This window comes from Corythoichthys intestinalis, chromosome 20, assembly GCF_030265065.1.
Source record: "Corythoichthys intestinalis isolate RoL2023-P3 chromosome 20, ASM3026506v1, whole genome shotgun sequence".
Lineage (NCBI taxonomy): Eukaryota > Metazoa > Chordata > Actinopteri > Syngnathiformes > Syngnathidae > Corythoichthys > Corythoichthys intestinalis.
Window position 1 is genome coordinate 35,222,817 of NC_080414.1, and position 15,510 is coordinate 35,238,326.

Below are 15,510 nucleotides of genomic sequence, written 5' to 3' on the forward strand. Positions count from 1 at the left end.
TTGTTTTTGGCAGCCATTTTAATTTTCGTCTTTTGGACAAAAATACTTATTAGTCTTAGTGATATTCAGTGTTGTTAATCTTTAAAAAAGTAATTAATTACAGTTACAAATTACTTCCACCAAAAAGTAATTCAGTTGGTAACTCAGTTATCTGAATGTAAGAGTAATTCGTTACTTGGCAAAGTAAAGGCCCAAGTACACCGCATGCGTGATCGTTGCGTTTCCGGTCCGACTCCGGTAAAAAAAAATAGCGCCGGAGCCAATCCGTTCCCATTATATCCTATTGTTCAACGTATACCGGCCACGTCAGTGCTCCGGATTGACTGCGGACCAACTCCGGCGTGCCGCATGCTCGCTGTATGGTTCCGCCCACTTGTCCGTCATTTTGTGTCTGTATTATCAATGGTCTCAATTGATCGAGCAATTTATAATGCATTTCATGGAAGACCCGGTGCTTTCAGATGCCAAAAATTCACTTGATGCATTGCATAAAAGGCGTTATGTGGAAAAGCTTCAGTTTATCCATTCGCCAGATCCATATTTGATGCCTAAATCGATGTTTTTCGACCCGCTGTCTCCGCCGTATTTGCCTGACATCTGCTAGCTACCCTGAACTGTACAACTATCTTGTCCACACAAAATCAGCCTATTCTCACGAAAGTTTGAAAAACTTTAAGAGCTTGGAGGCTTATAAATACTTCGTTGCTGGTTGGGTGAAACAGGTCCTCGTCCACGAAAATTCGGCAGGAATCTATCTTGTGCTTGGAAAGGTGAGTTACGAAATTTTCAATTCAAAATCTTTTGTTATTGCTAACATCCACTGTCAAGTCTAATGTATTTCATGTCGTTTGTCAATGGAGTTAGGGCTATTAATGTTTATATGGTTTAGCGATAGCACTCTCACTACATACATACGTGTATGCTGTCGGCGATTAGCCTAGCAATGATCTTAATTGTGGTTGTCAGCCCAAAACCCTCTGAATATATATTAAATGCATCTTACCAGATATAAAATGACTACTACATAATCTGTGGTAATCGTTTGGAGCCCAGTTTTCTCGTCGAATTGCAGCAGCCCATCTCGCTCTCTTCTCTCCGGGTCTCTCGGAATCCGGTAGAACTTCAAGTCTCTCCGTCTTCTCCGTCTATCTTCTCTGTTATTGCAACTGACCGCCACACACGCCTTCACCATTTTGATTATTAATGTTAACGAGCAGAAAAACACATCATAAATAGGAGGAATGTACGTAGCCGTAACAGGGAAACATGATGTGTTGACGGACAATTGGGCGGCACCAGTCAGGAGGAAGGAGTTGTGACGTCACGTGGGTAGGGTCTATTGGCTATTTTCTATTTTTGCCAGACACGCATCTGACAAAATGGGCGGCCCTGGGCCTGGACGTAACAGCCCAGGTGCCTAATCACGGTTTAAACACGAGCGAAGATGGATGATGAGCGCTTCATCATGGAGGTGGAAACCCACAAAATCATTTATGATGCAGCAGATCCTTTCTATAAGGACAATATAAAAAAGGAAGCTGCAAGGTGTCCTATTATGTGTGTTTTTCTGTCCTGATCTCATCATGGTGCAGTCATGTCTGTCTCTTAATTCCAGATTAACTAAAATATCAATATGCAAAGAAAATATGTGCTCTCTCTCTGCTTCTCTGATGAGTATAGACTCCGTGTGTTTTTCGTTATTTTAAATGGCACATTATCGCGCGCGATCACGCGAGAGCTCACGGGGGGACGAGGTTGGCGGACCGCAGCCGTGCAGCAGCCGGTATGATTTTCCTGTTTTTGACGGACTGCGTGGCACGCAGGCAACACTGAACCGGACCGGAACCACAACGATCACGCATGCAGTGTACTTGGGCCTTTACTGGTGTTACTTTTCATGTTTTTTTGTTCCCCCCCAAAAAACAACAACAACAACAACAAAAAAACATAGGTCACACTACGTGAAGTTCAAAGAGTTTTTGAGACAATTTTCCCTAGCCCAATTCTTTACCCTAAACTTAACTAGACACAGGAGTATTGTGGATATTAGGATAACAAGATAGTAAACTTTGCTATGTTTGGAATACATTTGATGTTGTGAATCAATCGTTATAATTGTTAAAATTGCTCCGTTATTGCATTAATTCCCTTCTGTCTATTTTCGACATGTGAAACTTTTAAAGGGTACCTTGGATAGAAAAGCATGTAGTTCTTAAAAGATAAATGTCAGTACGAATCACAATAATTTAATATTAAAACTAGGCCTGTCAACAATAACGCGTTAACGACCATGATTAATCTGGAAATATTAACGCATTAAAAAACAATAACGCAATTTACCGCTCACACTAATTTTGGCCTCACCTGCCTCCCGTAGTCCCACACGATGATGTTTACGTTCTCCGTGCGGCAATGCAGGACAAAATGCAGCCAGCCACAATGAGTGAGGATGATGACCCTGGACTGCTTCATGGCAAATTCCATTTTAAAAAGCTGCCTAATTGAAATCTGGATAAAACAAAAGTTGTGTGCACATACTGCTGTGATGAACTGTCCTTCCATCGAAGCACAACCAGCCTAAAGTACCACCTTCGGGCCAAGCATATCTTCGCTAGTGTTAGCAATGACGCTAACTCCGCAAAAACAAGCTGCAGTCATCAAACTACACTGGCAGAGTGCGGACTCGGACTTGTCAACAAAAGAACAACAAGTAGGTTGACTACTGCTATTGCTAGATGGGTAGCCAGAGACTGTAGAGACCCATTAACTTAGTCGAAGACAAGGGCCTTGAAAATCTCATCCAGATAGCATTGGGCGACCCAACAGCTTCACGGGCAACTATTGCCACAAAAATTCATGAACTTTTTGAAAATGAAAAGGCAACGAACGTGGAGCAACTAGCCAGAGTTACGTTTGTTGCACTGACAGGAGACCACTGGACAAAAAAATGGTATGACTGGCTAACTTAAGCAGTGTTTCTAAACACCTTTGCACACATTTTAGTGTAATGTTTTTCAGTTAAGTGTGTGAAAATTGACAATTTTTTTTTTTTTTTTTTTTTTTTTTTTTTTAAATCTCACACAGCTTTCATGCCATTTAGTGTAAAACTGCAAATGCTGCATTTATTTGTGTGAAATGTTTAATTTCACACAAAAATACACACGGTCCCAGGCTTCAACTTCAACCATATTATTTGAATTTTTAAAAATTATTAGAAGCTAAAAAAGACATGTTTTTCAGGGGTGCCAATAATTATGGAGGGCACTGTATGTGTATGCTGGCCGACAGCAGGCACACCACCGAGTACTCTACTTGAAAACATTTTTTTTTTTTTTTAAATTAATTAAATTACATTAAAAAAAAAAAAATGTGTGTGCAGCTAAACCGGCGCATAACCACACCCCCCTCAGCCCCGCACGCTGTTCCTCTGTGACCTGGGTGTGTGGTGAGGAGTCTGAGGACATCTAGTCGTCGAAAACAAACGGTGTTACCCTTTTAAACCGTGTTCGAGCAAATACTGTTGTGAAAATTCTTACACCAGGTTTATTGTGGGGATTTAAAAAAAACAATGTGATTTTCCCTTATGTAGTTTTCTACTTTAATAATGAATAATAATAAATAATAATAAAATCACCATCAAATGTTAAAATGTCAAATATCTGATCTTTGTCAAAGTCACACAGATGAAAATACAGTGTCTGCTGTATCTAAAACCATCCAAACATTTATAGGTTTTCATATTTTAATGAGGATAGCATGCAAACAATGACAGAGGGGGGAAAATAAGTAAGTGAACCCTCTGTCTAAAGAGACTTCAGGGCAATTGAAACTGATTTTTACCAAATATTTTAAGTCAGGTGTGTGCCCTATCACTGATGAGTGGTTTAAAGCTGCCCTGCCCACTTTAAAACACAGACCTGGTAAGAAATTTCTTGATGAGAAGTATTATCTGATGTGCATCATGGCTCGGTCAAAGGAGCCGTCTGAAGACCTGCAATCAAGGATTGTTGATTGTACAAAGCTGGGAAAGGATACAAAACAATCTCCGAAAGTCTGGATGTTCATAAATCGACAGTCAGAGAAGTTATCTACAAATGGAGAGTTTGGCGCTGTTGCTTCTCTCCCAAGGAGTGGCCGTCCCCCAAAGATGACGCCAAGAGTTCAGCGCAGAATACTCTGACCGGTAAAAAAGAACTCTAGAGTGTCTGTGTCAAGTTCAAAAATAGACCCTTAGGTAGACATTTGTAAAATTACCCAAAAATAAGGAGAGAAGACACTCAGTTTTCTTGGCCAAGGAGAGCAAAGAGGGACTAGACAGAGAAATGCTAGATTATGCTGTATAGTCACCAAAATTGATCTAAGGAAAAAACCCTCCTTGCTCTTTTTATTTAGCTGGAGACACCCATGTGATTTTGGTTGGCTATGTGTGAGCATGTAGGTGGAACTAACTACATGCACGTGTGTAAGCAAGGGCACAGGTGAAGTGGTCAGAATGACCCAGACACTTCAGTTATGCAACGCTGCGGCCATGGAAGATGTCCTCGAATGGAAAAATTGTCCTCGAAGGTCTAGACGAAAGTCTAGATGCCAGGTGCTGGAGATGTCCCGGAAGGTCTAGTTACGCAATGATGCGGCCATGAAGCAAGGCAGTTGTCATCCCGACCCTTTTTAACACTTTGTAATATTTAAACATTATACCTAGTATAGCAAGCAATAATCATTTACTGGTTATATCAAATAAGAAAAAAAATATGGCAATATGTATTATGTATGGTATATATGAGCACAAGCAAATATTCAATCAATCAAGCAAATGTTCAATCAACCCTCGATAATTACCTCAACATTTCCCACCTGTTTATTCAATATTTGCGACAGAAACATCATCAGAAAGAACCTCCTAAAAGGCTTTATTCAATCGAATCATTAGACATGTCGACGTATATTGTCATAACCCGGAGTTGGAGACGGTGGCGGGGTCTGAAAGAAAGTTTCCTGAATGGAAAAACCATCATCATCATCGTCAGGGAGATCGCCATCATTGAAAGCCACTTCGCAAACCACAAACTCCGCATGGGCACCTGTGTCATACTAAAGACTTGCATAAATCACTGGCAAAGTCCAATACCACTGTGCTCACATCAACTATATGTAAAACTATTGCCAAGAATGATGTTCATGGGAGGGATCCCTGGAGGAAGCCACTGCTGTCTGAAAAAAACATTGTTGCTCATTTAATGTTTGTAAAAAAGGCACTTGGACACTCCACAGAAGTTTTGGCAAAATATTTTGTTGATCGATGAAACCAAAGTTGAATTGTTTGGGAGTAACACACGACGTCGTGTGTGGAGGAAAATGGAACAGCTTACCAACATCAACACTTCCCAACCGTGAAGCATGGTAGAGGGAGCATCATGATTTGGGGCTGTTTTGATGCCTCGGGGCCTGGATAACTTGCAATCATTAATGAAAGAATGAATTCAAAAGTTTATCAGGATGTTTTGCAAGAAGACTTGAGGCTGTCTGTCAGACAGTTGAAGCTAAAGAGGGGATGGATGCTGCAACAAGACAATGATCCAAAACACAGACGCAAATCAACTTCAGAGGGGTTTCAGAAGAACAAAATACACGATCTGGAGTGGCCAAGTCAAAGTCCAGACTTGAACCCCATTGAGATGCTGCAGCATTACCTAAAGACAGCGATTCATGCCAGACATCTCAGGAATCTGACTGAACTACAGCAGTTTTATAAAGAAGAATGGGGCAAGTTCAGACCTGATCGATGTGCCAGACTGATCTACTGCTACAGAAAGCGTCTGGTTGAAGTTATTGCTGCCAAAGGGGGGTCCCACAAAATATCAAATGTGATGGTTCACTTATTTATTTCCCCCCTTCTGTCATTGCTTGCGTACTATCCTCATTAAAATATGAAAACCCATAAATGTTCGGGTGGTTTTAGTTCAAGCAGACACTGTTATTTCATCTGTGTCATTTTGACAAAGATCAGATCACATTTGATGGTGATTTTATGCAAAAATGTGAGAAATTCCAAAAGGTTCAGATACTTTTTCATACCACTGTAATTTTCTTCATTGTAATTATGCATCGCGGTAAATTAGCGTGTTTATCTCATTGATATTTAAATTTACTGATGATTTTGTAGTGGTTTAATCACCCACTTTGGTGCTGGCAGCTGGGTTTGATTCCCACTCTGTGACAGTGTGGATGTGAGATTGAATGGTTGCCTGTCTCAATGAGCTCTGCGATTGACTATTAGCCAGTCTGGTGCGTTCTGAGTGTAGGATGGACTCCAGCTTCTTAGTAACAGTTGAAAGAGGATAAGCAGGCAATAGTTTCTTACTGAGCTAGATATTTACGTTTGCAGTGGCAAAAAAAAAAAACGGCTAACATTTGAATGAACTTCTGTGTAAATGTGTGTCAGTCATTCTTGTGTTTAATGATGTTTTTCAGACTGGCCTCCAAGGAATCCCAGAGACTTGGAAGAAGAAGACACTCAGATATCCTCGTCTGCTCGAGCTAGCTGAAAGCATGTTCCAAAAAACTGCGTAAAATGTAGTTCATTTTTGAGACGCCCCAAATAAGAAATGGCTTTAGTTAGTACCTTTCATTCCTATTCATAAACTTCCCTTAAATTGCTGATTTGCTTTGAAATGACAATTTATGACAGTCTTGTTTAAAAAGCCTTGGACTGAATGAGACTTGAATCTGTTTGTTGTGTCAAAGTTGCATTATGCAAGAAGAGGGCAGTGTTTGCCAAGAGCTTGAGATGAGTAAGAACATAAGAGTGTTGTTAAAAACCATCAGTTGCTAATAAAATATAAAGTTGCTTGCATGTGTATGATGTTTTAATTGAAGTTCCTCAGTTCAAGATTGAGAGATGAGGTTTCTTGAGTTCTGGAAACATGTTTTTTTTTTTTTTCTTGCTGATGTGTAGAATTCATTTGGTTTTTGTCTTCCCACTCCGTGGAGTATGCTTGGTTCTTAAGAAGTGAAAAAGCAGATTTACTACTGGAACAGCCTGAGACAGAAAATAATGCTTCCCTCAAAGGGGCTGTTGGTTCCTAAAAGTGCTGACTTCTATATCCATTCATTTTAAGCACTCGCCACAACATAGTTAAATTTGATTCATCCAACATTTTGATATCTTTTGCTTTAGAGATGTAAAAAAAAAAAAAAAAAAAAATCATCCTTCCATTCTCTGTACTGCTTAGCGCAAGAGTGGGCCGTTGCCAACTCATATTCCCCTACCCTCGTTAAATGAGATCTCAATGTGCGTTTCACGTCGGATGTCGAATAAAATTATTGTGCTAAACTAAATGCACATGTATGCATTTACTACTTTATTCGTATATTTCTCGCTTGATTAAACTCCAAATTATTCACACAGGCTCAAATGCACTGTACATAATGTGACGTGGGACGAGAAGCAACGTTGCTTCTCGCTGTGTTTTGATTGCGTCATCACAAGAAGACTCAAGACAGGAGATACTTCACACTATTCGGTGGTAAATATTGGGTCTTTTAACCGAAAAACGAGAATGGAATTTTTGCCATTCTCAGCCAAAAGTTTTCGGCACCGAATTTTCAGTCACGTCTCTAATATATATCTATACATCGATAGATAGATATATAAATAGATACATATATGTATCTATGTTTCTATGCATGTACGTACATAAGTATGCATGTATATATGTATGTACAGTGGGGCAAATAACTATTTAGTCAACCACCAATTGTGCAAGTTCTACTACTTGAAAAGATTAGAGAGGCCTGTAATTGTCAACATGGGTAAACCTCAACCATGAGAGACAGAATGTGGAGAAAAAAAAACAGGAAATCACATTGTTTGATTTTTAAAGAATTTATTTCCAAATTAGAGTGGCAAATAAGTATTTGGTCACCTACATACAAGCAAGATTTCTGGCTGTCAAAGAGGTCTAACTTCTTCTAACGAGGTCTAACGAGGCTCCACTCGTTACCTGTATTAATGGCACCTGTTTTAAGTCATTATTGGTATAAAAGACACCTGTCCACAACCTCAGTCACTATGGCCAAGACCAAAGAGCTGTCGAAGGACACCAGAGACAAAATTGTAGACCTGCACCAGGCTGGGAAGACTGAATCTGCAATAGGTAAAACGCTTGGTGTAAAGAAATCAACTGCGGGAGCAATTACTAGAAAATGGAAGACATACAAGACCACTGATAATCTCCCTCGATCTGGGGCTCCATGCAAGATCTCACCCCATGGCATCAAAATGATAACAAGAACGGTGAGCAAAAATCCCAGAACCACACAGGGGGACCTAGTAAATGACCTACAGAGAGCTAGGACCACAGTAACAAAGTCTACTATCAGTAACACAATGCGCCACCAGGGACTCAAATCCTGCACTGCCGGACGTGTCCCCCTGCTGAAGCCAGTACACGTCCAGGCCCGTCTGCGATTCGCTAGAGATCATTTGGATGATCCAGACCGGGAGAAGGTTTTATGGTCAGATGAAACCAAAATAGAACTTTTTGGTAGAAACACAGGTTCTCGTGTTTGGAGGAGAAAGAATACTGAACTGCATCCAAAGAACACCATACCCACTGTGAAGCATGGGGGTGGAAACATCATGCTTTGGGGCTATTTTTCTGCAAAGGGACCAGGACGACTGATCTGTGTAAAGCAAAGAATGAATGGGGCCATGTATCGAGAGATTTTGAGTGAAAATCTCCTTCCATCTGCAAGGGCATTGTAAATGAGACGTGGCTGGGTCTTTCAGCATGACAATGATCCCAAACACACAGCCAGGGCAACAAAGGAGTGGCTTCGTAAGAAGCATTTTAAGGTCCTGGAGTTGCCTAGCCAGTCTCCTTATTAACGTACATAAGTATGCATGTACATATGTATGCATGCATCTGTACCATCTGGGTTTTTACAGTCAGAACTTTAAACTTAACATGTATATAAATATGTCATATGTCATAAAAATGCCATGGCAACGCAGTAAAAGATGTAGGATGGCCACCTCTGCGTGGCGTAAGACACAAGAAAACACATGAATGAACCCGATGATGAAAACTCTTCCACACCATTGTTTAGCTGGGTAAATAGGTCACGGATAAGCGTGCATAGTTAACTAACAGAAGGGAAGTCATTTGATTTCTCCCTGTGCCTGACTTCCTCCCACACAGCAGGTAGCTGTGCATGTCTGGCATAATTATATCCAGACCTGAAGAGTTGTTTTTCCCAATCTGCCAAAGTCCACTTTCACAAAAAAGATTTTCTCAGAAATAAAGAGATGGTTGAGAAATAAATCATGAATTGGAAATTGCTCGTATCCTGCATGTGTCAACTTCTTTGTAATTCACTAACAATTCCATCCTGTCACTGAAATCTGTCGTCGACAATATGCTGAAATAGAGTTTGGGGGGCGGATTAGTTATTGCACCATTTTTTAATGTTGTTGCAAATGTATATTTTGGAGTCGAGCCTTGACAACAAAAAAAACACCCACGTCAACTGACATGACTGACTTAACCACCTGGAGTTAATGTCAGTTATTAAAATACAATTATATTTATGGTTGGTTTTCAGTATACAATATTTTGTAGGGGGGAGTCAATGATGGTCGAGCCAAAATTCATGGCCATGTAATTAATGTGTTGGCAGTACGGCGGTCTACAGGTTAGTATGCCTTCCTCACAGTTTTGTGGTTCAGCATTTGAATTGTGAGAAGTTTGCTTGTCCTCCTTGTGACTGCATGGGTTTGTTTCTCCCACATCAAGCATGTTAAGTAAATTTATTCTGTCATTCATTTTCCATGCCAATATGTTAATGTTTATTACTCTGCTAGTTCCCCCCCCCCAAAAAAAGAGTTATCCCAACTTATATTTCAAAACAGAAATCTGCTTTGTAAAACACACTGCAAATTTATAACAATCCTAACGAGATTATTTTCTTAAACCAAGTCAAATTTTCTCCATTTTGTTTTGAGTGTTAAAGTGCGTATGACAGGAGAAAAGAAGTCTTAAATGGTATTATGTGAATTAGAATCATATTTTGAGACGATTCGACAACATACAACAATTTGGCAAAGCGCAGTTGACAAGAAAATTGTCTTTTAATCTGCCGGTTAGCCACGCCTACCATTAGAGGGCTCTAGCGTCCCTAACAGGTGGATGATGTCAGCAGGAGAATAGTCTCATCTGTTTTACTATTCAGTCCATTGAGGGGGAATTATTCAGAACGAGAAAAATGCAACGTAGAAAGCCGTGTCAACAATGTCATTGTTTCAGTCTCTCAACTCCAATATTTTTACAGGATATTGTTTTTATCCAAGTATTTTCCCCCAATAGCTATATAAATGGTATGGTCATGACAAATAACAGTCTTTTGCTAAATGGAATATTAAATAATACAAACGCATTTATTCAGTAAGACATGGCAAAATTACTCCATAATGATCAAAACTGTCGACTTCACCTTTACTGTCGCACCTCCCGAACGATATTTTATGCCACCGTAGTTAGTCGGGCTTTTGTCATTTCCCTGCCAGCTTCGGAGAATGTAAACAAACCAAGAGGCGTGACAGCTAGCCGACATGCTAACCCAAACCGAGTGATGTTTCAAAGTCTTCAAAGCGGAAAATTCCACATAACTAGCCCGGATCATTTCACACGATGGTGGGGTTGTCAATTGTTTTCGCTGATCAGCAACCCGCCTGGCGGCGAGCAAGCTAGAGCTCGTTGTTCCCCTGCTGATGGCAGAGGGCTCTTTTGCGGGGAAGCAACTGAACAATGACCGCCGGACAAACCGTCCGACGTCGGAGGAGCGTGTAGCTGCCAAATGGTCAACACGCATATGACAAAATAATGCTTTACTACACGCCGAACACGTAAACAGCGAGAGAGTCATAGGAGAGCGGCTGCAGTTGTTGTGCAGCTTACATGACAGAATGTGTATGAGAGCTTTTTACATGCCCATCCATGATCAAACGTAAGTAGGCCTTTATTTAAAAAAGGTTTGTAGTGTTTACTTTCTAATCGCTGTATTCGCAGCTATTTGTAACACAAACTCGCAATTTCTGATCGGGTGGAAAATTTGACAGAACACTGGGCATTTGAAGAGGGCAACAAGCAGAGTATAGTACTCTCCTGGCGGGGGGATGTGCGACAAGCCGCCGGTCGTCGGCTGAGTGGAAAAGGAGCATGTCAGCCGCAAAATGCAAGCCACCTACAGATTAAAATGATCTCAGTATTTGACATAATACAAAACACAATGTTTACTCACTTCCTCGTAAGTCCAATGGTCCCACAGTAGTAGGGCTTGTTTTGGCCAATATCCACCGGTGAATGGGAACCTTTTGCAACCCCAAAAAGGCTCACACGCCTCTCCCTGGTGCAGCAACATTTTTCTGCTGCCGTTTGGCTGGCGTGATGCGAAAAAGAAACGAATTAATCCCCAAAATCAGCTAAATTCTTATTCCTTCTCATACGGCTGGATAGTGAAGAGGACTCCTTCTACCGTACACGTCACGGCGCCCTCTTTCTCAACTCAAGACTGGAGCCGGAAGTCACTCATTTTCATGGTGCAAGATTCAAAAATTGAAACGATCGCTTCCGCACACATCCAAGCGGTCCATTTCATTCAGGAGCATAAAACACGATGAAATGATATACACAGTATAACATGTAAACATACGGTGCTATAAAATGGTTTAACCACAGGCTCCAGGGAAAAACTATATTCTCATTTATTCATATATTCTCATCAATTTACTGCTTTATTTAATTTTATACAGTGATACATCTACTTACACAATTACAGTGGTACCTCTATACGAATTAAATTCCATCCAGGACCTGGGTTGTAAGTTGAAATGGTCATATGTCGAGTGGGATTTTCCCATAATAATACATTATAATTCAATGTATTCGTTCCACAGTCCAAAAACCTACGCTAAATCCTTCATAAATACTGCAGGTACAAATAGGAATTACACATAGCAAAACAAATATAACAGAAAACTTCATAGTCAGGGTATAACAAAAAGACAAACAAATGAAGCCTTCCTTCAGGTAAAACACTACTGCTTTTGTCCACAAGCAAAGCCAAGCTTGACAAAAAATGAAAGTTCCTTTGGGCTGCTTTAAGACCACATAAATAAAATAAAAACTGGGGAGAGGGGAGTAAACCTACATTTCTTACAGTTTTAATTAACGTTAACAGTAGAAAACATCCAGGAGGATATTTCTCTCAAAGCAGCTTTCTCCTCGAGATATTCGTGCAAGTTAAGGTTATGCTAACACTGATGCAGTTCGGACTTTCGGGAGCAAAATTAGCGGTGTGATCCGCACCTCCACAACACTGACGTCTTTTTACAGTACTTAGAGTGGCTGCTGCTGGACAAAAAAAAACTTCTATTAGGAGGCGGCATGTTGGTAATTGGTAATTGGTGTTATACGTATTTCTGTCGGGTGTGTGTGTGTGTGTGTGTGTGGAGGGGGGGGGTCAAATAATTAGACAATCAAATGTGCGTTCGAGAGGAAAAAAATGTGAAAAGGGTTTAGGGTTAGTGAAAAGGGGTAAATCTAAATCTGAACATAATTATATCCTTACAACATGTTGGAAGAAAATCTAAATCGCCTATATAACCGAAATCATTATACAGTATAATGCAAATAAGGTTGCTTAAAAGTGGGTGGGGACAATTTGAGCATCCTGAAAAGTTGGTAGTGTTAAGTCCCTACCGTCCCAATGCAAACCTACGCCCTTGTCTAAAACTGACCATAAATGCTCAATAATGTTGGGGTCTGGGGATTGTGCCGACCCTACAAGATGCTCAACTTCATCAGAATATTTCTAATGCCATTCTAAAAAAATATGCTCAGTGATAATGATGCCAAAATGTTAGGTGTTTCCTTTTTTTTTTTTTTTTTTTTTTTTTTTTTTTTTTTTTTTTTTTGATTGAAGTAAAAAAAAATAATAATAATAATAATTATTCAAACAACTTTTTTGATTGAAGTAATGTAGTTTTGCGATTTGCCCACATTTTGGTTAGGACATTTGTCTCTTTATCATTCAATCAAAAATATTTTCAAAAGAAAAATCACTTCAATCCAAAATAAAAATTCAATCATAGAAAAGAAGTTTTTGAATGCGAAAAAAAGAGACTCAGAAATTCGCATTTGAACACTTAATTTTTCATTCAAACTGTTTTCTTTGATTGAAGCAATCCTTTTTGTGTTTGGGCCATATTATGGGTAGGACATTTGTGTGTAAATCATTCAATCCCTGAAAAAGTTGCTTCAATCAAAAAAAAAAAAAAAAAATATATATATATATATATATATATATATATATATATATATATATATATATATATATATATATATATATATATATATATATATATATATATTCAATCAAAGAAAAAAAACATTTGCAAAAATAAAATTGCCCTTCCCTAAAAAAAAATAAAATATATATATATATATATATATATATATATATATATATATATATATATATATTTATATATATATATATATATATATATATATATAATGATTTTATATTTATTATATTTTATATGTGATTTTTCTTTTGGAAATATCTTTTGTTTGTTTATTTGAAGCAAATTGTTTTTTGACTGAATAGTAAAGACACAAATGTCCTAGCCAAAATGCGGGCAAAAGTAAAACTTAATGTAGTCTTGCGTTTTCAATCCAAAAAGTTGTTTCAATCAAAAAAAAAAAAAAATCAACAAAAAGTAGTTTTCAAATGCATTTTTTTTATTTTCAAATTTATTTTTGCATTCAAACACATTTTTTTGATTAAAGTGACTTTTTTATTGAAAGTGTATATATTCTGATTGAAGCGACTTTTTTTTTTGGATTGAAGCAACGTTTTTTTTTTGAGTGAATAATAAAGAGAAAAATCTACCTCCATTGTATACAAGAAATTAGTGTAAAACAAGAAAACAGTCGAAAAACAAAACAAAACAAACCCGATCGCTTAATCGCCTAAAGACCGCATGCGCAGTATCAGCCCAACTTTTACTTTAGCTGGAGAGGGAACTGTCTTGTTGTTGTCGTTTCATCTTTGTTACATTCAACAGCTGGGTGGAACTGCCGACCAAAAAATTGGTTCTGTGTGACGTTTTCAAAGAGATGGAAGTTGGGCTGTTTTGAAAGAACATACCGTAGTATTATTAAGATCAATTATTCCCATTGTCATGGATTTTAATGTTAAGCGGCTAGCTGCAGACGCGGGTACCTTCCTGAGCCGTGCTGTACAAGTAAGTTTGGAAGGTTTTGCCGGTGGAATTATTGCTATATAGCTGCTAGCTTACGTTCTTTGATACGTCGTGAAAATTTCGCAACCTCGGCGTGTACTATGTTATTCAAAAAGTAATATTGTGCCTCACTACCACATTATACCATATTATGCAGCACTTTCATGTTTTATGTTGCCGTTAATTAATATTAGGGTCAATATAAGCATCAAAACAGGCCGCTAAAAGATCATTAGCTGGACACATGACGTTGTAATTTGTCCAGATGATATGACAGTTAAACGTTCAATTCCCAAAAGTGTGCTCAATGTGTTTTTAATAGTTTGTTATCTGTTGTGTGTTTAATAAGTTCACAGAGGAGAAGTTTGGTCAGGCGGAAAAAACTGAGTTGGATGCCCATTTGGAGAATCTTTTGGTAAGAGCTGAAGCCACCAAGCAATGGACAGAAAAGATTATGAAGCAGACTGAAGTCTTATTACAGCCCAACCCAAGTAAGCTCTTACTTATTATTCCTAAATAAAGCGAATAAAAGTAGAAAGTTTGTGTTTTGTGAATTGGTGACTGATACAGCATGTTTTTTCTAACACTTGCAAGCTGCAGGATGGTTGTGACATCTGTAAGTTGAAAGTTAAGCTATACGTCCTCCTTACAGGGGGAGAAAAAAAACAAAAAACAATAAACACTCTAGCACACCGTATGAGAGGATTTAAAAAATAAACAGACCAATTGGTGTTAACAGTTGGTCGGATGGATTTGTTGTACGAAACAATATAGGCTGCCTAGTGATAGCGTTCAAATGAAATTTTTACCAAAATGTTTGTGTTTTTGTTTTGTAACACTGTAGATGTATAAAATTGCCTGGCTTTCCTTTTTTGGTGATCACTGTATTGAATTTTTCTGTCCGTAAAAGGCTGCCTCTCTGTTGTCTCATGACTATGTAATTGAATTTCCCCTGTAATTCCAGATGTCCGACTGGAAGAATTTGTGTATGAGAAACTGGAAAAAAAGGCGCCAACGCGAATGAACAACTCTGAACTGTTGGGCCAGTCCATGATTGACTCAGGAAATGAATTCGGTCCTGGGACTGCCTATGGTGAGTATGTGTACTCTATGCAGGTACTTATTGTAAATGTTCTGTACTCTGCAACGAGAATGGCGGGGCCTGTGTTACACCGCCCGTTTCTAGATTGTACCATCTCCTG

The 15,510-nt window shown here is 38.9% G+C and overlaps 2 protein-coding genes across 2 annotated transcripts in view; both read left to right on the forward strand.

Annotated features, from left to right (window-relative positions):
• The window catches only part of LOC130908456 (crystallin J1A-like), a 71,127-nt gene extending 64,274 nt beyond the window's left edge, over window positions 1–6,853 (forward strand). Inside the window, exon 12 of the mRNA XM_057823894.1 lies at window positions 6,472–6,853. Coding sequence (XP_057679877.1) covers window positions 6,472–6,570 — 99 coding nt within the window. The 3' untranslated portion in view covers window positions 6,571–6,853. The remainder of the gene's footprint in view (window positions 1–6,471) is intronic.
• A 7,242-nt stretch (window positions 6,854–14,095) lies between these two features.
• The window catches only part of sh3glb1a (SH3-domain GRB2-like endophilin B1a), a 36,475-nt gene continuing 35,060 nt past the window's right edge, over window positions 14,096–15,510 (forward strand). The window contains exons 1-3 of the mRNA XM_057824819.1: window positions 14,096–14,311; window positions 14,658–14,799; window positions 15,273–15,401. Coding sequence (XP_057680802.1) covers window positions 14,249–14,311; window positions 14,658–14,799; window positions 15,273–15,401 — 334 coding nt within the window. The 5' untranslated portion in view covers window positions 14,096–14,248. The remainder of the gene's footprint in view (window positions 14,312–14,657; window positions 14,800–15,272; window positions 15,402–15,510) is intronic.